The sequence below is a fragment of the Microtus pennsylvanicus genome, chromosome 2, assembly GCF_037038515.1.
Source record: "Microtus pennsylvanicus isolate mMicPen1 chromosome 2, mMicPen1.hap1, whole genome shotgun sequence".
NCBI lineage: Eukaryota > Metazoa > Chordata > Mammalia > Rodentia > Cricetidae > Microtus > Microtus pennsylvanicus.
In genome coordinates, this window is record NC_134580.1 from 8,177,810 (window position 1) to 8,203,776 (window position 25,967).

General features: G+C 53.6%; 2 protein-coding genes across 4 annotated transcripts in view; one reads left to right on the forward strand and one right to left on the reverse strand.

Annotated features, from left to right (window-relative positions):
• Positions 1-9,605, forward strand: part of Tmem184b (transmembrane protein 184B) — a 44,919-nt gene extending 35,314 nt beyond the window's left edge. The window contains exons 6-10 of one of the 2 annotated variants that reach the window (XM_075959897.1): positions 2,713-2,804; positions 3,992-4,161; positions 4,481-4,675; positions 6,566-6,586; positions 7,330-9,605. In XM_075959897.1, the coding sequence (XP_075816012.1) occupies positions 2,713-2,804; positions 3,992-4,161; positions 4,481-4,675; positions 6,566-6,586; positions 7,330-7,571 (720 nt within the window). In that variant the 3' untranslated portion in view covers positions 7,572-9,605. The remainder of the gene's footprint in view (positions 1-2,712; positions 2,805-3,991; positions 4,162-4,480; positions 4,676-6,565; positions 6,587-7,329) is intronic. The other variant, XM_075959896.1, reaches the window with a different exon arrangement.
• Positions 9,606-10,775: 1,170 nt separating this feature from the next.
• Maff (MAF bZIP transcription factor F) lies at positions 10,776-21,962 on the reverse strand. 2 transcript variants are annotated; one of them, XM_075959899.1, is made up of 3 exons: positions 21,723-21,962; positions 12,845-12,911; positions 10,776-12,458 (listed from the first exon to the last, which is right to left on the reverse strand). In XM_075959899.1, the coding sequence occupies exons 2-3, from the start codon at positions 12,878-12,880 to the stop codon at positions 12,024-12,026; spliced, it is 471 nt and encodes a 156-aa protein (XP_075816014.1). In that variant the 5' UTR covers positions 12,881-12,911; positions 21,723-21,962; the 3' UTR covers positions 10,776-12,023. The 2 variants fall into 2 exon arrangements, with proteins under 2 accessions (XP_075816014.1, XP_075816013.1); XM_075959898.1 differs by lacking the exon at positions 21,723-21,962 and adding an exon at positions 21,225-21,434.
• Positions 21,963-25,967: the final 4,005 nt, after the last annotated feature.

Genomic DNA, 25,967 nt, shown 5'->3' on the forward strand with positions numbered 1-25,967 from the left:
CTGATCTGGAGACACCGAGTTAGGACCATCTGCTAAGGTGGGCAGTGAACATCCTGGAATACCTAGCAGCCTCGGGCCAGGGAATCTAGTCTGGAGTCTTATTCATTTGGACTGAATTGTGCTGAACCAGAAAGCACCCAGGAGTTGTAGCCTGTCAGTCTGAGAACTCATCCCTTTGTCCAGGGCTGGAGGGTTTAGGTGTTAAAGATACATAACAGACAAGACTGTGTGGTCCCTGCCCTCTCCCACATTCCAGTTGGCAGTGCTGCAGCTTTTGGTTTCCTTGACTACCACTTCCTGGCTAGAGTTGGACTTCTAGCTTCTCTGGCTATGTGACCTCAGATTATTTGCTCAACCTTTCTGAGCTTGTTTGTCCTTTTATAAAATGGGGGTGGCAGTACTTATCTCAAGGGGTAACTAAAAGGAACAGATGAGGCCGTGGGTGTCAGCCGTTAGCACAGCTCTGGCTCATTCAGGGAGACACAAGCTGAGGGTGCCACACCCAGTCTTTGTAACTGCCCTTGGCCTCTGCAGGCCCTCAGTCAGTCCCTCCAGCATGACCAAAAATAATCGAGAGAAATGCGCTCCCCCCTCCCCGCCAGGAACACTGCAGCCTACCCTAGGGCCACCCTGTTTTCATCCTCTATGGAGAGCTCAGGGCCCACAGCACGGCTGCCCACACAAGCAGCATGTCAGTAGACATGCCCAGGCTCCAATTCAGCCACTGGTTCTGTCTCCCTGAGGGAGCCTCAGGATCTCTCTTGTGGAGTGGCCCAGAAGGGGTTAAAACTGTCCTGGTCCAGGGTGGGGCTTGCAGAGCCTTGTTTACGTGGTCCAGGCCCAGCTGTGACTCATCCCCACTTTTGATCATTACATTGTCCTCAGAGTTCTGCTCTCAAGAGCAGAGCAGAGGTCACAGCCAGAGCACAGTCGGCCTCACCATCACCAGGTGTGGGTCATTCCCTGCCCTGTGGGCTCCGAGACTCTGCTGTTGAACTTGACGTGGCAGGCCGGCAGTGAGAGGAGAATAACACACGAAGGCTCCCAGCAGGCGCCCCAGCACTCATAGTATCTTCGTTCCAGAGCCACAGGGTGGGCCAGGATGTCCTTGGGCCCAGAGCCCAGTGTCTGAGTCTTTTGGAGCACTTGTTAAAAGTGGAAATTCCTGGGCTAGGGCTACAGAGTGGTGGAAAAGCACTTGCCTCACATGTGTGAGGTCCTGGGTTCTGTCCCTAGCACTGCCAATGAAGAGGAGAAAGGGGGGAGGGAGGAGGGGCAGACAGGGAAAGGAGGGAGGAAGGGAGGGAAGATGTTTGGATCAGTGACCCCAACCCATCCCAACAGAGTAGAAAGGACTGCCCACTCCTGGGACTGATGTCACTTTGACATCTAACCTGGTTTGCGAATCTCAGACTGACCCATGGAATAGCTGGACAAAGGCTCTGAGGTCTGCTGACTTGGGCTCCAGTCCTTCGTCTGACCATTCAGCTCTATGCCTCAAGTTTTCTTGTCTGACTGCCCTTCTTCCTTCCCCGAGCTCGCTCTGGGTGGAGATTTGCAGTCCAGGGATTGTGTAGGGCTTTCTAGTAGCAGCACGTAGCTCTTCCTGTCACACGCTCCTCTGCCATGGCTCAGCCCAGTCCTCAGTGGGGCAGAGATGGGTTCCCAGGCTGCCCTTCTGCTCCAGCCACTGGTCCTATCCAGAGCCATGCTCTCCAAGGCACGTGTTGGAGTTTCATGTGCCCTCTCCTTTACTCAGGACTTCCGGCTGAGGATGAACACTTTTAGGTTACTGGGAGCCTGTGGATGACGCGGACATCCACTTTCATCCCCATATTTGCAACCCTGTGCCGTGGGCATGGGTTACTTTAACATTGCCCAGGTTGCTACCACTTGGAGCCCAGGTGATTGCCTGAGAGACTGCAGTGGATAGCCAACCAGGCCTGAATGCCCACGTACCTTTTTAGGCTCCCACATATTAGAGGGATGTCTTCTCCCCACTTGCTGCTCTTGAAGGCCAACTCCAGGTTACTCAGACCCTGGTTCCTCAGAAACCCTGACCCAGGCCAGAGCATGGGTTAGGGAAGCAGAGGCCTTGTCCTCACCCGCTCCCTGTATGGCTAACTCCTCCTTAGAGCTCACTTGTTCAGAGAATGCGGTCCAGGACCTGTTGTTCTCTCTAGTGCCCACTTCCTGTCCTTGTTCACACTCTGCCCTGGGTGAGCCTCTGCGTGAACTGCACCTTTGTATGTATGTATGTATGCATGCATGCATGCATGCATATATGTATTTATTTGCATGAGTGCATGCATGGGTATGACTTGCAGAAAGTTGTTTCCTTCCACTGCGTGTCTTGAGGATCAAAGTTAGGTCAGCAGACTTGGCAAAGAAGTCTTTACCTATGTCTTTACCTGCTGAGCCCTACCCTACTGGCCTGAAGCTGCTCCCTCTACCTGGATCCTGCCTCTCTCCATCTTCCTGAAGGCCCCTCATCCTCTGAGCCGTCTCTGAGGTGTCTTCTACTACTGGTCCACTGAGCCCTATATTCTTAGTCCTTGAGTCCCCAATATCATCATGTCTCTTTACCCATCCTGCTTCCCCCTGCACACAGTTCCCTTTTCCTCCTTCCTAGGAACCAGCATAGGCTCAGCTGCCAGAACTGGTGCTTTCCCGCATCCCTACTTTATCCTGTCTTGTTTGTTTCCCAAATAGGCCACCCTGCAGTTCTGTGTGGTGAAGCCACTCATGGCCGTCAGCACTGTTATTCTCCAGGCCTTCGGCAAGTACCGGGACGGGGACTTTGAGTAAGCAGGGGTCCTCCCTGGGACTTATGGGTATATTGGCACAAGGGTGGGTGCCCTACCTTGACAGATCCTGTACGTGTTTTTTTTTTTTTTTTCTAAATTGCATGGGACTCAGACCTCCCTGACTTTCAGCCTGAGCCTGGCAGTGGCCATCTTGCACTTGGTCTTAGCGAGTCACATCCATATTAATATTTAGGATGCATAGTAGTTGTTGTAATAAGAGCAGCAGGGCTGTGTCCCCAGCACCCCAGCCGCCTGCTAGCTTATGCCCCGAAATAATTACACGGACACTGTATTCTTTTAAACACTGCTTGGCCCATTATATCTAGCCTCTTCTCGGCTAACTCTCGCACCTGGACTAGCCCATTTCTAATAATCTGTGTAGCACTGAGGTGCGCTTACCGGGAAGATTCTAGCCTACATCCATCCTGGGCCGGAGCTTGATCGAGTCTGCCTCAGAGAGCAGAGCTATCGCATCTTCCCGGGAGAGGGGAGCATGGTGTCTCTGAGCTCACTTCCTCTTCCTCCCAGCATTCTCTTCTGTTTACTCCCACCTATGTTTTAACCTATCAGGGCTAAGCAGTTTTTTTTTTTATTACTTAACCAATGAAATCAACAGATTGATATATGACACTCCCACATCAAGTAGTAACCGTGGGTGAGTCTCAGAGGGTGGTGGCTACTCTAAGGCAGGTTCTAAAAGTGAAGGAGCCTGGGAGGCAGTCTTTAGCCCTAGTAGAGTCACACAGTAGACTCTACTGTGTGAACTGGCCACACCTTTTCATTTGTGGGTTAGTGAAGGCGGCCTTATACCTGGTTCCATACTGTGAGTTCTTCTTACTGCCTGGAACGTGTACTACAGCCCACTGAGGTCAGGAGAGCAGAACAAGCTTAGGGGTACCCACTGTGACCTATGGCCTGCAGCATAGCCCTGGCTTCCCTCTAGTGCCCTCCATCAGGAATGGGTTCAAAGCAGGGTCACCATCTGAGTGAGTGAAGCAGAAGTGGAAGACTGCCTGCCTACAGACACACCTCTGTAGCACACTCCCAGTGTGTCCAGTGGTCATTGTGCCTTCCTTGCTGGAGAGCACAGCCATGACCCATGGAAATAGGTTGTAGGCAGGGCAGAGGAGGGAGCAATCTGCCTTCTCAGGGTCGGTCCCAGCCACGGCATGCCTGTTCCACAGTGTCACCAGTGGGTACCTCTATGTGACTATCATCTACAACATCTCAGTCAGCCTGGCCCTTTACGCCCTCTTCCTCTTCTACTTCGCCACCCGGGAGCTGCTGAGTCCCTACAGCCCTGTCCTCAAGTTCTTCATGGTCAAGTCCGTCATCTTCCTCTCCTTCTGGCAAGGTGAGTCTCCTCTTGGCCTGGTGATCACAGCCCCGGGTCCATCTCCCACTCTTGCTCATCTCTTCACAACTGAGTCCCAGGCCAGAGTGCTGTCCTTTATGTCCTGCCCTGGGCATTTGGGAGGGCCGAGGCTTCCAAGAAACTTCAGTGCAGCCTTGTACGGTTAGTGATGTCGCAGTTTTCTGACTGACAGGTAGCTGCAAGGATTGGGTTTGCAGAGACCTTGACTACCCTGCAGTGTGTGGCTATCCGTGTGGCTTTGCATGAAGGGCTGGGGAGGGGTCCAGTGTGTGACCAGACAATGCCTCTTCCTGCCCAGGCATGCTGCTGGCCATCTTAGAGAAATGTGGGGCCATCCCAAAGATCAACTCAGCCCGTGTGTCCGTGGGTGAGGGCACTGTGGCTGCTGGCTACCAGGACTTCATCATCTGTGTTGAGATGTTCTTCGCAGCCTTGGCCCTGCGGCATGCCTTCACCTACAAGGTCTACGCTGACAAGAGGCTGGACGCTCAAGGTATGAGCCAGGTTCCTAGAGCAGGACCCCAGCCTCATGAGGTCAGCTCCAGAACCTCCCAGCATCTTATAAGGGTTGACCCTGTCTCTTCTGAAAGAGGGGCTAAAGAGGGACCCCTGGTTTGTTTCTGGAAACTTAAGTTCAGCCTTTAGGTCCTAGTGTGGAGACCCACAGATGGGGTAGAAGGGTGTATTCCTATAATCCCAGCACTTGGTAGGCCGAGGCAGAAGGGTTACTGTGAGTTTGAAAAAAAGAACAAAAAAGAAAGTTGGGACAGAGACTAGTGACCAGACACCACCGTGCCTAGTCTGCTCTGTCCTGTTCTGTCTGCTGAGTGAGATTCTTCAAGGAAGAAACAGCAGGAAGTTATTTCCCTGTGAGAAGCAGGATCAGAGGTAGTTTCCACAGCTTGCTTTTCACACCTCTGCTCCTTGTTGCTAAAGAATGTTCTGCAGCCCTTGGTGTAGGAGGTTGGGCCCCACCCTGGGTGCTTCTGTGATTGGTTAGGACACATAAGCCTTGAGGAGCTTTCTAGTGACTGGGAAGTGCAGCTGTCTGGGAAAGCAGCGGGCCAGTGGGGCAGAAGGCCTGTTCCTGAGGGGAATGCCCGAGGCTGGCATCCACAGTGAGAGACTGCATGGGTTGGGAGAGGGAGGTCTCCTGTCCAAGGCATATGCCATCCAGTTGCCATCAGCTTTCCCCCATGACTAGAGACCAGACAACCTCCTTCCCCAGGCTTCAGTGCCTACCGCCAGTCCCTGTGCTTGGCATGGAGAGCCTTAGGGGTCCACAGGCACAGGACTCCCTGTCCAGGCCTCGATAGTTCCTATCCTGGTTGGGAAGAAACCTTGAAATGCCTCTGCTGGACTGTGCTCTCTGCCACACTGTGGTGCTCTGGTTGCCACCCTGGTCTTTGATGGCATCCCTACTCTGTGCTGAGCCACTTGCTGACTGGTGCCCCTTGCTACCTGCTAGGCCCCAGTGGGAAAAATCTGATAAGCGCGCGCACGCGCGCACACACACACACACCCACACCCACACACACACACACACACACACACACACACGTTCCTTAAGCCTGGTTTAACAGGCCCTGGCCTGAAGCCAGGCCGTTTGCAGGAATAGCTGGGTTATCTATAGCAGAGGGGTGTTGTGTCATGGAGGCTCTCCAGGAACGCCTTACTGGTGACCTGACTGTCTTTCCATGTACTACCCTTAGACAGCACCCCACCATTAGGTGCACCCCTCCCCCCAGAAGAAACAACCCACCCAGGACAACCTGCTGTTGGTGTGAGCTCTAGTCCTTCCTCGTAACCATGGCACCCAGTCCCTCCCAGCTTCACGTTAGTCTGGGGTGAAAAGTCAGCTCTGCTCTACAGCCATCCTCTGAGCCTGTGCAGAGGAGTGAGCTTTGCAAGGCACAGGGCTCTGTGCAGGTGTAGCTCCAGCAAACCCTGGGAGGAGTGGGAATAGAGGCCCTGACTCAGATGTGAGACGGATGACTCCTGTTAGCATGAGCACTGTCCTTCAGGGGCAACCAGAGCAGCCTTGGTGTCTGGGGATGGGTGGGAGTGTCCAGCCTTGGTGTCTGGGGATGGGTGGGAGTGTCCAGCCTTGGTGTCTGGGGATGGGTGGGAGTGTCCAGCCTTGGTGTCTGGGGATGGGTGGGAGTGTCCAGCCTTGGTGTCTGGGGATGGGTGGGAGTGTCCAGCCTTGGTGTCTGGGGATGGGTGGGAGTATCCAGCCTTGGTGTCTGGGGATGGGTGGGAGTGTCACTGGGCATGGGGTGGGCAGGCAGTTTTCACTCAGCTGTCTCTTGTCTTCTCTATCCCTCCGGCTTCTCTCCCTGCCCCTTTACCCTGCATTTGCCCTGGGTTTGGCCTCGGGCAGTGCTGACATACGGTCCATACGGTAGGTCTGCTCTCTTTCTCTGTCTGTACGTCTGTCCTGCACGTCAGTCTGGTCCTGTCACTGGCATGCCTTTCTGTGGCTCCTCTGTGTACCCATCACCCCGTTGGCACTTCTGGATGAGAGCCCTAAGCACCTGCCTAAGAGGGCTGCCCTTTGTTGAGCCTGGCTGCCTTTGCTCCATGCTTTAGTTTTGAAATACACCCTGCTAGGTTCTGGGGCACAGTGCCCACTAAGAATGGCAGGGGCATTTGGCAGTGTCTCCAAGACAGAGCACCCAGAGGGTGGAGAGACTGATTCCCAAGTCCCGGGCCCAGGGTTGAGTTCATCCTTCCAGCCTGACTCAGTGACCCGCACTGTGCTTCCGTCCCTGCCCCAGTCCTGTAGGGCACATCTCCAGATGGAGGGATTGGAAGCTCCTGCCCTCTTAAGAGGGCAGCCTGCTCCTTGTGGAGCCTCTGGCACTGGAGCTTGGGGTCTTCCAGGTTAACTGCTGCAGACTTCTGTTTCTGTCCAGTCGCTCCTGCCTGTGAGCATCATTCCCCGGGATGGTTGTCTTCGTCCCTCCATCTTCACTTCCTTCACAGCTCCCCTGTTCACTCCAGTCAGCAACAGCACTGTTGTCTCAGGAGGGGACAAGCGAACAAGCACATTGGGGTGGGGTCTGTCCCAGGAGTAGGGGCAGGAACTAATCAAGTTTCCCTCTTCCTACTCTGGCCCTTGCCCCACCTGCTTGCTCCCTGCAGGCCGCTGTGCCCCCATGAAGAGCATCTCCAGCAGCCTCAAAGAGACCATGAACCCACACGACATTGTGCAGGATGCCATCCACAACTTCTCGCCTGCCTACCAGCAGTACACACAGCAGTCCACGCTGGAGCCTGGACCCACCTGGCGTGGTGGCACCCATAGCCTTTCCCGGTCCCACAGCCTTAGCGGTGCCCGTGACAATGAGAAGACTCTGTTGCTCAGCTCTGATGATGAGTTCTAAATGTGGGCCCTGGTGGGGAAGGAAAGGTGCCTCCTCCAGCTTCCAGCCAGGCTGGGGAGCAGCCAGCACAACCTTGCTGTTGCCCTTTTATTTATTGGACCAGAAACAACTCGCATATCGCTTCCAGAGGAACAGGCCTCAGGAATGTGTCTACATGGCCAACCCTGCACTACCCGGGGCAAGAGCAGAGGACACTGGCTGTAGCTGCCACACCTCTGCTGCCCAACCTGTACTGGGGACACGTCTGGAACCAGCCATGCCTGGGTCTAATGCTTGTGTTTTGGCTAGAAGCTGCATCGTAAGCCCCCTCCCCAACAAGCTATCTGCCGAGGCTGTCAGGCCCAGCCCACCCACACCATGCAATACCCAGACCCAACCTGATCTTCCCACCTGCCTGCCCTTCCCTGTTCATCTTTGTCCAGTGTGAGATTTGTCTCATTCTGGGCAGCAGGAGGCGATGTGAATGCCCCATGGACTCTTCCCCTTCTCCCACCCTAGGCCTGCCTAGCATGCTGCAAGGATCGGAGCCAGCCCCCAGGAGCCTCAGACCCCCTAGGAAGGATGCCTCTGTGCCTATGGGCCCTTTGGTGACGTGTGGGTCGCAGGGCCCTTGGGTGTCCTCACTGTGGCCACTTGGGCTGCCTCTTAGCTCTTCTGGCCTGCTGAGGACAGCCAGAAGCCCATACTGCTCTCTCACTTGGGTCCAGTTCTTGATAGTTTGGGGCAGAGCCCTTCTATAATTCCTGACTGTGCCAGGGCTTGGGTTCCCTACCACCTCCTCAATGGAGCAGTAAGACTCCTGCTGGGTCCTGGTCTCTGCCTGGGGCTTATCCCTCCTGGGTCGTGGGAGAAGTCTGAGTCTCCACATTTCAGACCACTTCCAGAAGAAGGCTGGAGGAGGGATGGTTATACAGCGGGGTCATGGGAGGGGTGGTCTCAGACCCTCCTGGGTCCCCTGGCCATGCAGGGCCTGGTGTTCCGCTCTCTCTGGCCCCCGGCCCATCTCTTCTGTGCCTTAGTCACATATGAAAGCCCTCCCCGGTCCCCAGTCTCTCCCAGGCACTTCCTTGTTGAGCTGCTGGCACTCAGGACTTTGCGGCACTGGATCAGGTGCCCTTGTCTGGGACCACCCATTCTCTCCCCTGGCTCCCTGTCCACTCATGTCCCAGAGCTGCCTCTAGGCCTGGGACTCCAAGGTAGGGTGGCAGAGAACCTGGCATGTGGAATCCAGGCAGCACTTGGGTTTTGGCTTCTGTAGCCTCTGAGGTGGACAGTGATGTGGAAGGAAGAGCCTGCCTTGTGGCCTTCACTGGAAGCCCTCCCCCCCTCTGGTCACTTCTAGAACAAACAGGTTCCTTTCCTAGGGTCCATGGGGAGGGACCTCATGGGGCTGTTGCATCCTAGCAACCTTCTTAGCCTCCTTCCTTCCTCATGGCCTAGAGGCCAGCATGTAGGGTGCAGAGGGCAACTCTCAGCCCCACCCAGTAGGCCTGGCCAGATGTCCCAAGCTGCCCAGGAAGGCAGGTGGGAGCTCCTTGGGACGTTGCCATGGTTCCCTCCTGGGATTGCTTCTACCAGTCTGTTTCTCAGGCTTTTCCCTTCCTTCCAGGCCAAAGTATGTTGCTGGTCCTGTCCCCACTGTTCCCCACCCACCCTGACACTTGCCTGTTGGCATGGTGGGTGAGGCTGCGGGGGAGCTCAGGGCAGGAAGCTAATGTCCATGGGAACACAGGACAGGAACCTGTACCCGACTGCCCCATCCTTCCTAGGATGCATAACCTATCTTGTCTCATTTATTTTTTATTTTTTCCAGGTAGAGTAGCTCTTTGTACATAAAAGGAAATACTTGAAAATGAACTGTATGCTGTATGAAGCCAGAGCCCTAGTTTTGTATCTCGTCTGTGACTGTCCTGCGTTCCACCACAAAGACTCTCTATTTTGGTCTCTGTGATATTTTAAATGCGTGACAGAAGCAAGCAAATAAAGTCAGGAAGAAATATATATATGAGATAATATAGATTGTATTGAAATCTCTTCTGTCTGCCAGTGCCGTTTTTTTCCTGCCCCCTTTGTGAAGAAGAGGTATAGTGGGCGTGGACAGGGGTGTCCACCCTCTTCCTGTGTGTGATGTGTGTACGTCATGGGGTGTCTGGAACTAAAGTCAGGTTCCACATCCCCATTGGACAGTTTCTCCTTTCTTCACAGACAACCGACCACAACGTGTTCACCCTTTCCCCATCCCCATGAGGGCTGGGCCTCATTCCCTGTTCTTTTCCAGAGACAGGTAGTGACCTTTCTAGGTATCTCCCAGAAGATCAAAGACCTTCCTTGGCTTCTCTGAGCCCATCTTCCATCCTTAGGAACCAGGAGGCCTAAGGCATAAGATACCTTCCCTGCATGCGCCAGGCCCAGGCACTGTGCTGTTCTAAGGTCTGGCCTGTGGGCGAGAGGCATGGCTGGAATGCGTGTGGGCGGGGGAACTTCCCAGGCAGCCTATAACCTGAAGGTAAACAGTCTACATCATCTCTGCACCCCCACTTCCACCCCCCACCCTTTCCTACTGCCAGGCCTGAGCTTGGCCTCTCAGGAAGGAGTATTGGCACAGCCCCAGTTTGAGGGGGAGACACATGATCTAACTCTTCCCTACAGTCCGACTCTGCTGCTTTCCTTGGCCCCTCCCTTCCTCCCTGACCAGCCGCAAACAAGGTCCTCACCCTGGTCCTGTAGACCGTCGTTTATTATGCTTTCAGGGCTTTTCTAGACCATGCCTCTATAGCACCTTCATTTTTAAGGGATCCAGAGCCCAAGAAACTAATCCGTGCCACCCAGAGAAAGACCCCTGGCTGAAGAGCGGAGTATTCCGCTCCTATCCAGGCAGAGTTAATGAGTGGGTACCCCTTTCCCCTTCCCTCCCAAGACCTAAGATTAAGGCTGAGGCCTGCTGTTCAGACCTCAGCCTTTCACTGGGCTGTAGAAAGTCAGACCTATGTGAAAGTGGTAGACAGTTTGAAAACCCAAGACTTTTCTCTGCCTGAGACTGCACAGACCGTGAGCACAACTTTTTCTTGCTCAGTCTCCACCCACACATACTTGCAAAAGCTAGCAATGGGATTTAGCCTCCCAGTGACCCAAAAGTTCCTGAGGCCCAAAAGTGGTCTCAGGCTACTCATTCAGAACACACATAAAACACTCGAGGACATGCACTTCTCTGTGGAAAAGAGAATTCGACTTTATTCAGAACGTCTACAAAATACTCAAGGCAGATAACTGGCTCACTTTAAGTCAGAAAATAAATAACTCTGGGAGCTGGGCACTTTTTTAAAAAACCTTATTGTTGTTGCCATCCAGCTTTCCCTAAATATAAGATTAAATGTGATTTATTTGTAGATATAAAATATAAAGTCCAGCTCAGGGCCCACGTATTTCCCAGGGAAAAGAAGCTGGGCTCTGTCTGGTGAGAATAACTTAGATCCGTGCAATAAATAACAATGTGGAGGGGTCAGCAGTATACAGCGTTGGGGAGGTGCTAGGGCCAGACTTCCCAGGGGACCAGTGGTCAGCCCCCACACCACAGATAACTCCAGACCAAAGTGGAAGCCTTAATTCCAAGGGACCCCCTTTTCTCCGTTCCCTGCATCAGGACTGTAGTGTCTGTCTCTCCATTGCCCCTCCTCTGGCTGGCCAGCTTCTCACCTCATCCCTTTGTGTCACCTTCTCTCTCCTTCAGCTTCTCTCTCCCACTTCGTAGATGAAGGTCTCCCAGGCCAGAGAGGCCCTTCTACCGCAGCTGTTATCTGTGTCTGTTCCCGGTGAAGTCAATCCATGGTTGGAATGTTAGGGCAGCCGTGAGAGGCTCATTTTGGGTCACAGCTCAACCCCTCAGTGCTGTGTGGCCTTGGGTCATTTTGCCTGGCAGCTTCCCCACTTGTTAGAGCTCCACTGGTCTGCTCCAAAGACTCTTAGCTTAGGGTCAGAAAGGCTGACCCTAGCTAAGAGTCTCCTAGGTCCCAAGCAGAGTTGGGAGGTCTTTTGAGTTCTGCTTCCAAACAGGGCAGCCCCACAAGGCCACACCTAGTCCTAAATCTTGGGAGGGTTGGAAGGGCATGCTGGTACAATCTAAAGCCTCCCCGCCCCCAGCTCTTCTGTAGGCTATCTCTGCACAACCTCGCTTCCAATCTGAGATGGACTTTCAACCCAGGGAAACCCAGGACCCCAACGTCGTTCCCCCTCAACTTAGCAAAGTTGCCCCTCCCCAGGGCCACCAGGTCCCAGTCTGGGGACCTGCAAGAGTTAAAAAGAGCCCAGGAAAGGAATGTGAAGTCACCACACTGGGTAGCGGTGGCAGAGAAAGGGACCAGGAACAGGAGGCACTCAGGCACTTTGGAAAGGAAATCGGGTAGGAGAGGGCATCGCTGGGGGGGGGGGCGCGGGATAGAGGGGGAGAGGTGGGTACTAAGAGCAGGGGGCAGGGTCAGGAGCGGGGGCAGGGCCTGGCACCGATTTGACGATGGTGATGACGCTAGCGGGCGCCACCAGTGCCGGGGGCCCGCGGGCGGCGGCCACCGAGCGGGCGAAGCCCTGCAGCGCCTCACACTTGCCACGCAGCGCGTCGAGCTCCAGGCGCATGGCGGCGTTCTCGCGCGCCAGCTTGTCCACCTCGCGCTCCAGCTCGGACTTCTGCTTCTGCAGCTCCTCCTTCTGGCACACGCGCTTCACACGGCAGCTGGCCGCGTAGCCGCGGTTCTTGAGTGTGCGACGCCGCTGCTTCAGCCGTGTCACCTCTTCTGCCGACAGACCGCGCAGGTTCCGGTTCAGCTCGCGCACCGACAACCCCATCAGCGCCTCATCCGAGAGGTGCGGCGTGTTCTCGCTCAGCTCGCGCTTGACCTGGGGAAACAGAGGCACGCAACCCGTGCTGGGGATGCCGCCCCACTTCCCAGTGCGCCCTCCTTCCCCGTTTTGGCGGTTACTGGACTTGAGCCAAGACCTTGAAGGTGACTGGGACCCGGCATTAGCACACAGGAGACCACCCAGGGCTCAAACCAACCAAGTCAAGTCCTGGACCCCCGTTGAGAAACGCAGCCTGGAAAGTCCCTTTCCACAGGGGAAGCTGGCATAGTGGGAAGTGACCTGCCCCTCTGGCCCTGTAGCTGCTTAGTCCCCTTTGGGGCTTCCAGGAAGGAAAGGGGAATTGGGACAACACTGCTGCACCAGGAGCAGCAGCAGCAGAGAGAGCCCACAGGAGTTAGTGTGGTCCACAGAAGCTAACTTACCTTCAGGGCTTTGCTGGATAAGGGATCCACCGACATTTTTGCAGAAGGTGCCCTCTGGGCTGGAGGCCTGGGAAAGAGAAGTTCAAGGTCATTTTCATCGGTTTGTTCACGTTTTACTTCACACGGGTTTACTGGAAGAGGAGAGAGAAGGGGCAGGGACAGGTCGGTGTGGACAAGAGTGGCAGAGGAGAAAGAGGCAGAGAATGTAGCAGGGAATGTAGCAGATGTGCACAGAAGGTGCTGTTAGTGGCTGCAGCTGAAGACATAGCCCGTCAGGACCCCAAGGGCAGGCCAGTACAGATGCCTGAATACTAACACATAGCCTAGCATTCAAGGCTCCTAGGTCAGCATTTAGTCCTGCCTCCCTTGACCCCAGCTCCCTGTAGTGACTCCTCATTATCTAGGTCTTTGCCGAATGCCAGTGTCCATCCCAGTTAATGGCTTGTCCCTCCCTCCCTGTCCCCCCGCCCCAGCCTTACCACACCAAGGTCAGTGCCTGCACACACTAAGCACTTGACAGACGTGAACTGAGGGAGTGGACACTCCTCCCATGGGCCCAGGACATGCATGCTTTGGTTTGTTTCAGTTGTATGTGTTAGCTGGGTCCACCAGAGCCCTGACAGTCGTGTGGAGGTCAGAGGATAATTTGCAGGAGTCAGTTTTCTCCTTCCACCTGTGGGTTCTAGGGCATCCGTTTAAGATCCTAGGCTTGGCAGCAAACTCCTTTAACCACAGAGCAATCTCATGTAGCCAAGGCTGGCCTCAAACTCCCTGCCTCTGCCTCTTGAGTGCTGGGGTTACAGGCTGTTTACAGAAATGTGCCCAAATGTGTGCAGGTCAGTGAATCTCCAAAATTCATCCTGTACAAAATACAGCGCCCAAGTGTCCTCCCCAGCAGCACTTGGCCAAGATCATATTTTGGGAAGATTTCCCAAACTGCCTGGGGTCTGCCAGTCACTAACTCTCCACGGCTCTAGAGGGGATAGCAGCTATTCTCTAGCCTATGATGAGCCCAGTGGTCCCCAGAGCCTTCCCCAGGGCCTGCAAGACTCACATTCCTTCAGTGACCATTTCCTGATTAGCTACAATCTGCCATGTATCTGGCACTGGGGAGACAGGTGAACAGAAACTTGTGGGGGGCGGGAAGGCTGGTGTAGTGGAGTTTGAGGCCAGCTGGGGTTTCATGAAACCCTGTTAAGCAAGTGCTCTTAGCCACGGAGCCATCTCGCCAACTCTTTTCCTTTCTTTTCGAATCGGGGATTGAATACGCGGTGCAGACATGCATGTAGACAAAACATTCATGCATAGGAAATAAAAATAAATGTCAAAAATTTAAAAGGGCAAGTGAGAGGCCCAGGGTTTTGGATCCCCGAAAGCCATGTAAATGCAAGGTGAGTGTGGTACCCCACCTGTAATCCCAGGATGGGAGGAGGCTACAGATGGGACTCCCGGAACTAACTGGCTAGCTGGGCTAGCTGAACTAGGAGCTCTGAGTTCATGTACGTCTGCACACAATCAAGGATACTCAGCGCCAACCTGTGACCTCCACACACACTTGCATCCTGCATGCTAACACCCACATGCACACACATCTCACACTGAGTCTTCACCACATTCACACACATGCCGCATCTTGGTCAGTGTCTGCCCTGTAAGGATGTCCCTCTCCAACAGCAGGATCCTTGCTGACTCTACAGTTTACCCCAGCTTAGCACAGGGTCTGGCCAGAGAAGATGCTCGTGTGGCAACTGTGGAATTCTCAGTTGTGACTCAGGCCTTGGTGGGGACAGTCTGGAGCTTCTGAGAAACTCCCACTAGGTTAGGGGTCAGTGGAGCAGCTCAGACAGCAGGAAGGAGTGGGGCAGGAAAGGGAAGTTGCCCATTCAAGACACTGTTTTGACTGACACAGCTACTGTGATCCCAAGGCTAGGAGGGTCTTATGGGGCCTGCAGGGGAGCAGAGGCACAGGGCAGAGATCCTGGCATCAAGAAAGAGACAGGAGGGTCAGAAGTTCAGGTCATCCTGTTAGATCATGGATTCAAAGCCAGCCTGGGCTACGTGAGACCCTGCCTCAAATAAAAGAGAACTAAAACTAACAAAACCGCTAGGTCAGGCACGACACCCTGCAACCCCAGGGCTGGGGAGGCTGAAGCAGGAAGATCACAATTTTTAGTCCATCCTCGGCTACACACCACATTCAAGCAAGACCCTATCTCTACACAACAAAAAACCAGCGTGCCCCTTTTGATGTAGCTGGAAGCTGCACTTGGGGCCCAGACCAGGACTTGGGCAGTTCTAGATGCCCTGTGCTGATTCTGGAGAGTGGGTCTCCTTGACTTCACAGGACAGAATAGAATTCGCAATCCTCCAGCCTCAGTTACCCAAGTCCTGGCTTAATAGGTGTGGGCCATCATCTCTGAGATTATAGCTGTGGGCCAGCATCTCTGGGATTACAGGTGTGGGCCATCATCTCTGGGATTACAGGTGTGGGCCATCATCTCTGGGATTACAGGTGTGGGCCATCATCTCTGGGGTTATAGGTGTGGGCCATCATCTCTGGGGTTATAGGTGTGGGCCCTCATCTCTGGGATTACAGGTGTGGGCCATCATCTCTGGGATTACAGGTGTGGGCCCTCATCTCTGGGATTACAGGTGTGGGCCCTCATCTCTGGGGTTATAGGTGTGGCCATCATATCTGAAGTGGCGTGTGTTTTAAACAGTTCCCTGCCTGAGCCACACACTATGGTGGGGTGATATCTATTCAATAAGAAAATCTGACATGCCATGGCCACATGGCACCTCCTGTGGGTCCTACTGGCCAGAAGACAAGAGTCCAGGCACCATGTAGTGCTCCAGGCTGCAGGCCCTGTGCCCAGCCCCACCCTGCTTCCCACTAGTCTGCCTCCAGCCTGGAAGAATCGCTCAGTTCCTATCACCCCACCCCCTGCTGCCCCTCCACTTTCCTCTCAGTCTGTCTGCCAGGTTCCTGCTTACTCTGTCCCTAGGGTAGGAAGCCCTCCCTGACCCATAGGCCTTGCTGGGTGCCCCCTGCCCCCAAGCCCGTCTTGCCCTTGCTTTTCTTCCTCAGTGGTGTGACTATCCCTTTACTTGTTGTCCCTACACTAGACAGCTGAGTCGGACCCGGGTGTTTGAGGCTGCCCTGCCCAGGCCCAACAGGGGCAGGGAGCAGGCGGCGGTGTGGGTGGGTGGGGTTTCTGTCATGGTCACCCAGCTGGTCAGTGTCCTAGCCAAGTTCCAAGACGAGCTTAGGGGAACATAGTGTGAGTGGAACTTGGCCTCTACATTCTTCTCCTTGTCTTCCGCCTTGTGGGACAAATGTCACAGGTGCCAGGAGAGTCGGAGCAAGCCCCCCACCCAGGTAACCTCTGGCCCAGATAAGGGCTTGGGAAATGGAAAGGGGTGGCACTGGCTGAGAGGCAAGCCCCAGAGTTTGAGTCCTGTCCATGTTTTCTCCAGGCTGTGCAGCCTGGGGAGAACTACTTCACATCTCTGGTCTCTACTATCCCATCTGTAGAGTGGGACAGTTTCCTTCCATGGTTTTAGTGGAAACTTGTCATACACAGGGGCAGAGGTGGTCTGGAAGCTTAGTAAAATTGCTGAGCCTGGCCAGGTGTCAGGGCTGCAGTCAGCTCTGGGGGCTTGTTCTGAGTCAGCACAGCCAGCCAGGGTCACCACAGAACTGCATGAGGAAAGGCCCTAGAGACCACCCCAAGAGGAAGTAGTGACCCAGAGAGGCACCTCATTTGCTAGAAGCCACACCGCAGCCTGTCTGCAATCCAGGCAGAATTCTGCCTGACTTTTTTTTTCTCTCTTCATTTTTTTGAGACAGGATTTCTCCGTGTAGCCTTGGCTGTCCTGGAACTCATTCTGTAGACCAGGCTGGCCTCGAACTCACAGAAATCCACCTGCCTCTGTCTCCTGAGTGCTGGGATTAAAGGTGTGCACCACCACCACCTGGCTCAGGACTGACCCCTGCTCCCTTCCGACCATCATTTTCACAGTCTTCCTGATAACACTGTCAAATATTGCCCCAAGACGGTGACAGGGGGGTCACAGCTACCCAGGGCAGAGCCCAGGACTGAAGATGTACTGAGCTTGACACCTCCGCAGTATGCCCACGGTACAGCTCCTTCTATGAGCCCTGTTTCTTCACATCTGTGAGGAGGAAGCCACTCCACCTGTGCTGTGCCTGGACCTGGGTTAGGTCAGCCAGGGATAGGATAATCAAGTTACACCAGATACCCAAGCCTTTTTGCCAGCTGTGAGGAGCTGGACTGGTGGAGGATAGTTGTTTAGTCAAGGGACCTGGTAGAAGAAGAGGGCCTCTCCCTGCACAAGTTAACTAGGGACCTGCAGGGTGCCGAGTGCTGGGTGCGCCGTTCGGACCCAGAACCTTGGCAGTATAGCCCTCACGATCAGTTATCTTTCCTGGTCTTCTTGCATCTTAGATCAAGTCGGGGCTGGACTGGATTGGCTGGGCACAGATCACTCTAGCCAGGCACTTATTTCCAGGGAGATGAAACAGCCCCTGAAGCTTTCAAAACCTCAGGTGGAGCATGCCTTTAACCCCAGCACTTGGAAGGCAGAGGCAGGTGGATCTTTGCGTTCCAGAGAGAGTTCCAGGACAGCCAAAGTTACAACAAAGAAACCCTGTCTCAAAAAACAAAACAAAAATCCCAGAACACCCCAAACCTCAGCTTTCCTGCTGAACCTTCTTTACATGGCACAGCCAGCCCCCCAAGAGGTAGGACTGCAGCCATACCCTTGAGGACAGTGAATGCTAGGAAGGCTGGGACCTGCCCCTCCTCCTACATCCCGCCAACCCGCATTCTAGCCTTAGGCCCCTCAGTGGCATCCTCAAAGTCCATGGAGGCTCAAATTTGCCCAGGAATGTCCTAGCTCAGCAGTCAGCCAGTCACAGAGGGACTGTCCCAACATGAGAAGGGGGAGAGAGTTTCCCACTGCCTTTGACTTTTGGCTTCTAGCAGCAGACCCCAGTTTCTAGGACACAAGGCAAGGAGACTCCACTGCCACCAGCCTGCCTGACCCAGGGACCCCACCCTCAAGACTTTTCTTCTTCCTGGGGAAGCCAGCGGGGCCAACTCCAGGTCTGAGGTTCCTAGTATTCTTTGGAGACTCAGGAGTGAGCTCATTCTCGGGGACATGACGGCTGACCAGCCAGGGGCCTTGGCCTTCCTGTCCCTGTCTCTGGCCTCTCGCTGTACACCCGAGACATCCTGCAGACGGCTCACCCACTGGCATGGGCTCCTCTCTGGCTGCTGAGCCACACTGCTTACTTGGTGAGGACAGAGGGAAAAAATGTGTTTGCCTGGGTCTTGGCAGTGAGCATGGGGCGCCTCCTCCCTCCTGGAAGGGCGCAAGACTGGGAGAACTGAGCAGTACAGGCGAGCAGCAGCCTGGGGTTCCAGCTCCATGATGCTACTCACACTCTCACTGTGTGACTCCAGGTTGTCACTCCCTTTCTCTGGGCCTGGATTTCCCAACGTGCCCAACCTCCCTGGAACCCAAGGTACCATCCAGCAATGGCAATGTCATGAGTTTACACTGTCAGGTTCTGGCCCAGCGTGAAGCTCCAAAGCCTCCAGCAGGGTGGAGACATTGGAGGAAAGGAAAGGAAACCAGGGAAGGCCTCCTGGAGGCAGAAGCATGAGCGCACAAGCAGCCGGGCTATAAGCCCTGACCTCCTTTCTCCTCCACCTGCACAGCTAGGGGCCACTTCCTCTTCCAGCCAGACCAAGACCACAGTGGCCTGACCACGGCCTTACCCCCTCCTTTGCCTCCACCTCCACCTCCAATAGCATCAAAGAGGTCACTACAGACACGAACCTGCAAACTTGGCCATGTTTGGCAGATTTCGAGACCTTGTACTAGTCGGGTGTGGTCATGTACACCGTGAGGGCAGCCCTCAAGAGGCAGAAAAAGAAGGCCAGAAGTTCAAGGCCGCCTCAGGCTACATAAGACTCAGGATCACGAAACAAAACAAAAATAGGGCTAGAGAAATGGCTCTGTGGTTAAGAGCACTTGCTGCTCTGGCAGAGGACCTAGGTTCTCTCCTCAGTGCCACAGGGAGTGGATCCTATCAGCCTGTAACTACCGTTCCAGGGATCTGACACCCTCTGACCTCCATAGCCAACTGCACACGTGTGGAACACAAAACTCCACTGAGGCGCAAACGCCTATATATAAAAAAAACTGAACTTTAAAGTCTTTGGGAAAATAAGATCAAAACCAAAGCGCCCATTCTATCAGCTGCCCAGCCCACAGAGGAGCCTCCGGCCGATAACCTGTTCCCTCCAGCCTCCCAGCATTCTTCTTGCTAATAATCAACAAATGAGCAGGTTGGATTTCCTAATGACTATTAGCCAAAAGGAACACAGGCTCCGAGTGTTTGAAGGAGGAAGCCACCTGCACCCTGAAGGACCTGGTCATAGTTGGGGAATTCCTACAAGACTCCTCTCGTCCACCGTCTTGCTTTCCATTTCCTGAACCTGTGGTCCTCTTTCTATCTGTGTCATTGGGCTCAAGGACATGGAGCCATTGCCCATTTCTTTAGCTATCCACATATCCAAGAAGCACCTACTGTATGCCAGGCCCTGTGTTGAGCCCTGAAAGCCCCACAAGAAACCATAGCCCTTGTCCTCTGTGTTCCAGAGTCACTGCAACATTAGACTCTACTCCCTAGCCACTCCCCAGGGAAACCTTCCATGATTGCCCTGGCTAAAGCAGGAGTCCTGTAGTTATTTCCCCTTCAGGGCACTTATCTCAGCTGCCACTTTGTAGTGAGCTGTTTTACTTTGTTTCCCAGAAGGCAGTCCCTTCTGGGACTGTTTACTGCACCCCTAAGTGTGTGGTCCAGCCGCTATGCAAGGCTAAGTGTCAGCAAAACTTCCTAGTGCACGGAGACAGGAGCCAGCAGCACCCCCACTACCACAGCCACGGGTGACCTGGTCTCACCAGGCCTTCCTGCCGCAGCAAGTGTATATAAATCCTCCCATCAAAACCTGAGGTGGACAGATGGCTCAGTGGTTAAGAGCACTTGTTGCTCTCGCAGAGGAGGGTCCAGATTTAGTTCCCAGCACTCACAGGATGGCTCACAACCATCCGTGACTACAATTCCAAGGGATCCAAGACCCTCTTCTGACCTCTGCTGGCACCAGGCACACACAGGGTGCAAACACATATGTGCAAGAAAAATGCTCATTTTTTAAAAAAAAAAAAAGTGCATTATCTAGGGATCCTGGGCCCTAGTAGACCTCTGGGGATTCAAAGGAAAATAGAATCTTTCAATGCTAAGTTTCCATCTGTCAGTGAGCCAGTTAGCCACTTCCCCTCACCCCAGCCCCACTGGGGAATGTTTCTTGATGTTTCAGCCTTGAGGATGGACCCGTCTGCATCCTGTGGTCCTGGACTACAGCTCCCGCCCCCACCACCAACTCTACATATATCTCCAGCTGCAGGCCTTGGTGTTGGTTCTGCTTTCCCAGTTTCCCCTGGTAAACAGGCTGCGCTTCACAACTGACCGACGGCTCCCCTGCCCTTCTGCCGCAGACCAACTCACTGGGCTCAAAGTTAAAGTATTATTGATTCCACCCCCTAACAAACTTGGTTGCCACCTCCTTGGATTCCAGGGCAAGAGGGAAAAAAGTCTGAGTCGGGTCATGGGGTTCCCAGAACTAGCTACCCTTCAGATTGCTGGCCTCAGCAGGTGTTTTCTTGCAGCGCTCCCCTCCCACATTAACCCTTCCCGCAGGAAGACAGGGATTACACTCCCTGCTGATCTTGCTGGTCTGGGGTGGCCTCTAGGTGTGCCAGTCTTTAATTAGCCCTGAGGTCCAGCAGTCCACATACAGGTCCAGTCTAACGAGTCCCACCTGAGAACTGAAACTACCAGGCCCGTTGGCTATCAGCCTCTCTCTCTCCCTCCTTCAGGACCCAGTGCGGCCTCAGAAACTCAGACCAGTCACTGTAGTCACCGGAGCAGCCTAGGAGCCTTGCCTTCCCCAATCTTTGCCATGGCCTTTCTGGCCTTCCCTATTTCTCCTGAGACAGGAGGAATAGGACAGTCCAGTGATGAACAGTCCATACTGAGCCAGAAAACCTGGGGTTAAGGAAGGACTTTCACGCACTTCATTACCAGGTCCACCAGGTGGCCAGGAGGAGGCTGGCTCTGCTCTACCTAACGCTGCAGGCACCCGCGCTGGGCAAGAAACAAACACTGATGTCACATGGCTCCATCCAGGGGAAACTCCGGAGACAACTGGGGCCGGGCAGTCCCGTCTGGTGGGAAGGGGGAGGATGGCGGAGGGTGGAGAGGAGGGAGAAGAAAAAAACTCCAGACCTGGTATGACCATCGACTGGGCCACTTCCTTCACTCGGGTTCTTATTCCGCATTTGCTCCAGCGGACACCGGTGTGACACTCACTTCAAGGTACACCGGGATAGTGTCAGTATCCAGGGTGCGCGTGCAGCCAAAGACAAACACACACACCCCGAGGTAAACCGGGCGCACTCAGCCCGCAGGACCCAGGGCGCTCCCTAGAGAACACACACACACGCACGCACGCCACCGGGGACGTAAACAAACCGCGCACACACGGTGCTGGGCGCGGCTCCAAGAACTGTTCTCACCGAGTCACGTAAGTGTACGCCCCGCCCCCGCCCCTGCCTCCGCCTCGGCTTCCTCCCGGGGCCCGCGCACCGCCTCCCAGCCAGCCCCTCGGAGGCCCCTCGGTGGGCAGAAGTACAAGGGGCGCCGACAGCACGGCCCCACGCACGGCCCAGGCGCGACCCGGAGCGCTCAGCCCTAGCGCGGTCCCGGTCCCTGACGCGTCCTTACCGCTCTCCGCCAGGCCCGGCGCTCCGCGCGCGCTTGTCGCAGCTGTCCCCGCAGCTGTCGCGGTGGCGGTCCCAGGCCGCCCTCGAGCCCCACTCCTCTCCGATCGGGACCGCAGTTCACTGGGTACCCGGCTCCGCGCAGCGCCGGCCGCTCAGAGTTTTGTTATGGGGCGGGCGGCGCAGGGGGCCGGAGCCGCGCGCAGTTGTAAGGCGAGCTTCCCGGAATTACTCACGCACAGGATTCCTTTCATTCATAAAAACCCAGTCATGCACTGACGTCATCGCCCAGGCCGCGGGCCGGCCCCAGAGCTGCCCGACTAGCGTCGAGGCCACGCCCACACCCAAGTGAGGCCCCGCCCCCAGTAGGCCCTGCTTTAGGGGCCCACAGTAGGAGTTCGGGGTCGGGGGGTTCTCAGTCCCCGGGACTTCGTCCTAGATGCGTTCACGTGACACCTCTCGAGAATAGCAACGGAGGTGTAACTTGCTTCACTTCACCGTTCACTGTCGACTCCTTTCCGATCTACACCCTTTGCCCGGATGATCTCACGCCTGTGAGCCCTAGGTTTGTATTCCTAGAGGCATAGCCACTGCTTACCCCTGGTTTTCCCCTTTGCCTCCACTCGCATGTGAGCCAAGGTGCTCGCCACTAATTCTGACAACTGGCATTTGGTCCCCACCACTTCCACGATGGAAGCTGTCCTCTGAACTCCACATACTTACTGTGACGTGTGCACTCGCATATAGACACATAACGAATGAATAAGGTAAGTATCAAAGTTATCAATAAGAAAAGGAATTTTTAAAAATTTGGCCTCTGGACTAATGTTCTCAGTCCTAGAAAGTACACAAACATTAGCTGTCTATCCTGTTCACCCCCCCCCCCCCCACACACACACATCTTCCTACCTTTTAAAGAGCTCAGGCCATGCCTGACAAATAGTAGGTTTTCAACCAGTGAAGGAATCCAGTAGACCTGTATGGCATGTGGGAACCCCACGTGTCTAGAGATTTGGGCCAAACCCTCAGCCCAGGAGGACAAAGGAGTAAGGCCTCAGCGTCCACACCCTGATGCCCGGAGAAGTTGATCTCGTTTTGGTAATGGTCAATGCTGTTGTGCAATCATGCATTTAAAGGTGTGGTTGGCCTTCTCTTTCCAGTGGCAGAGTCCCGAGATGACTCGAGAAAATGGTACCCTGCGAGGTGATGGCAAATGAGAAAGAATAGCTCTTCGACCTCAGAGCTCAGGTGTCTGGAGGAGAGAACTCGGTACGGCTCACATCTTTGCTTCTTTCATGAGACCTTTGTCCACGTCACTGGTCTTTCTGGAAAGGAAACCATTTGCCAAGAGGGACTCGTGGAATGAAGGTGAAGACTGACCAGGATGAGGCCTCCCCATATGCCATCATGCCGGCTTCAAGGACCTGGGCACTGTTCTGTCTACCAAACGGGGCCACAGGAGGAAACAAGGCTATGACTCCTGGACTGAGGACCTGTCAATCCTCAGAGTTCTTGCTCACTTGGGTGAAAGATCAGGCAGATTGAGGATGTTACCTCCTGACAGCCCCCACAGGAAGGAAGGTCGCTGTGGTCGCTGTCTGTGCAGAGGACTTCTCTGGTTATTTTTCTGTCAATAAATTGCCTTCCTGAAAGCTAAAAACGTGGGGCGGGGCTCTCTGGCTTGAGACAGCTCTGACTAGCTAAGTCTGGACAACTTGGGCATTTAAATAGAACAACAATGGACCCTAACCTATTAGGTGAGAAATGTTGAGTTTACAGTGATAGAAATAGTCAAAAGTGGGGAAAGCCCCTCAGGTGGAGAGAAGTATGGCGTTAGAGAATGGCCGCCAAGCCAGCTCATTGTAATAACGCACTGTAGCAGGGATCATCAGCAGGAATTTGTGTTTGACAAGAAGCAAGATATCCACATAGTTTGGGGCCAGCAAGATGGCTCAGCAGGTAAAGCCTCAGAATCTAAGTGACGGTCAAAGGAGAGTTGTCTTCTGACCTAAACGGGTCACACACACACACAGACACACATACACATACACACACACACACGGTGTTGGAGGGAGGGAAGAGAGATGATGATGATGATAGATAAAATTTAAAAGTAAAAAAAAAAAATAAGATATTTCAGACTGGATAATTGGCTCGACAGTTAAGGGCATGTATTGCTCTTGCAGAAGACCTGAACTAGGTTCTCATCACCCACATCAGGTGGCTCACAAGCTCTTGTAACTGCAGCTTTGGGGGTATCTCGCATACTGGAGGGCAGCTGGCATCTGTACTCACGTGTACACCCCACACACACCTACACGTAATCAAAAATAAAAAAATATTTAAGAAGAGACTCACAGTTTCAAGGTAATTTAAATAAGACTATTAACTATTATGTTTATGTTTTTATTTTATTTATTACTTGTGTGTGTGTGTACATCAGAAGGCCAACCTTCAGTTCTCTCCTTCCACGGTGGGTCCCAAGGATCAAACTCAGGTCATCAGGCTTGCGCAGCAAGAGCTTTTATCCGCTGCGCTTTCTCATTGGCCTGAACTAGTTAATTATTAACTCTAGAGGGAAAATAGTAACTCTACCATGGAAGAACTTGGCAGACCCAGCCTTCACCAGGGATCCAAGTTAGTAAACCAGCGGCGGGGCAAACAGATGGATTAGGAAGAGTGATAACTTGTAGCAGACAACACTATATTCTCAAAGCACAGCACGATCAGTTTCCTCCTTCTGGTAGTTGTTCTGTGAGCTGTAGAGAGTACTCTTGATTTCAGAAAATACTCATGATGTATTAGGTAAAGGGGCCTCATGTCTTTGGTTTACTCTGAAGGCGTTCGGATACAAATATGTGAAGACTCCCTGCTAGGGAGTTTTATGTCAATTTGACACAAGCTGGAGTCAAGTGGAAAGAGGGAACCTCCATGAGAAGAGGCCTTCACCAGATTGGCCTGTGGCCAAGCCTGTAGTGCATGTTCTTGATTGACGTGGGGGGCAGCAGCTCACTGTGGGCAGTGCTGTCCCTGGCTGGTGGTCCCAGAGAGCAGGCTGAGCAGACCATGGGAAGCAAGTCAGTTAGCAGCACCACTCCATGGCCTCTTCATCAGCTCCTGCCTCCAAGGTTCAGCCTTGAGTTCCTGCCCTGACTTCTCTGGATGATGAACTACAAGCTATAAGATGAGATAAACCCTTCCCTCCCCAAGTTGCTTTGATTATGGAGTTTATTCTAGCAATAGAAATCCTAAGACATCGCGTGTGGGCTAAGTTGTGTCATCAAATTGTGGATATTGAAGGACACCTGACACCTCCGAACATGACTGTACTCGGAAGTAAAACTGTTTCTTTTTAAGATATTTATTTTATTTTATTGTGCACTAATGTTTATTTGCATCTGTTTATTTGTACCACATGTCCGTAGTGTCCTTAGGCACCAAGCAGGGCATCAGAGTCCCAATACTGGAGTTACAGATGGCTGTGAGCTGCCCTGTGGGTGCTGCGTCATCTGAATAAAGGAATATCAGTAAGTTTTAAAGAGGTGTAGGTTAAAATGAGGTAGATGCTAACTTCGTCTGATTTCGGTCTTTAGAAGTAGGAATGTTGACGCACAGGGAGAGCCAGGAGTGTCCCCACACAGGGAAAGATCCGGGAAGATGAGGCCTCTGGAGAAACCCACCCTGTTGTAGCTTTGTTGTCGACTTCCAGTGTAAGGGGTGAGAAATGGGTTTCAGCTAGGAAGCCACCGTGACCTTTTTTCATGACAGTCTTACCAAAAAATAGAGATAGAAGGAACTGTAATACAACCAAATCTGCTCAAATTTCAATATTTGGGGACTTCTTCTCCTTCTTCTTTTTTTCAAGAGAGGGTTTCCTTGTGTAGCCCAGACTGTCCAGGAACTCACTCTGTAGTTGCCTCCTGAGTGCTGGGATTAAAAGCGTGCACCACCATCGCCCAGCTATTTGGGGACTCTTAATGACAGCTATAAGGAAATTAAACTTAAATTTTTTCTTTAAATTTGAATTATATCCTAATGAAGACACTGAGACTATCAAGATGGGTGCAGAATGGGTTTCTGGGCTGCCCCTCCCAGCTGACCTCCTCGACTCTGGAGCTGGCATAGTAACAGTGCCTGCTCTGTGGGCTGGGAAATAGTTTCATGCCCTCACACCTATAAGCCTTTCTACTATGCTTATTGTGTAATAGAAAATCAATGATATTGGGTGAGACGCAGATGAGGCCTCCAA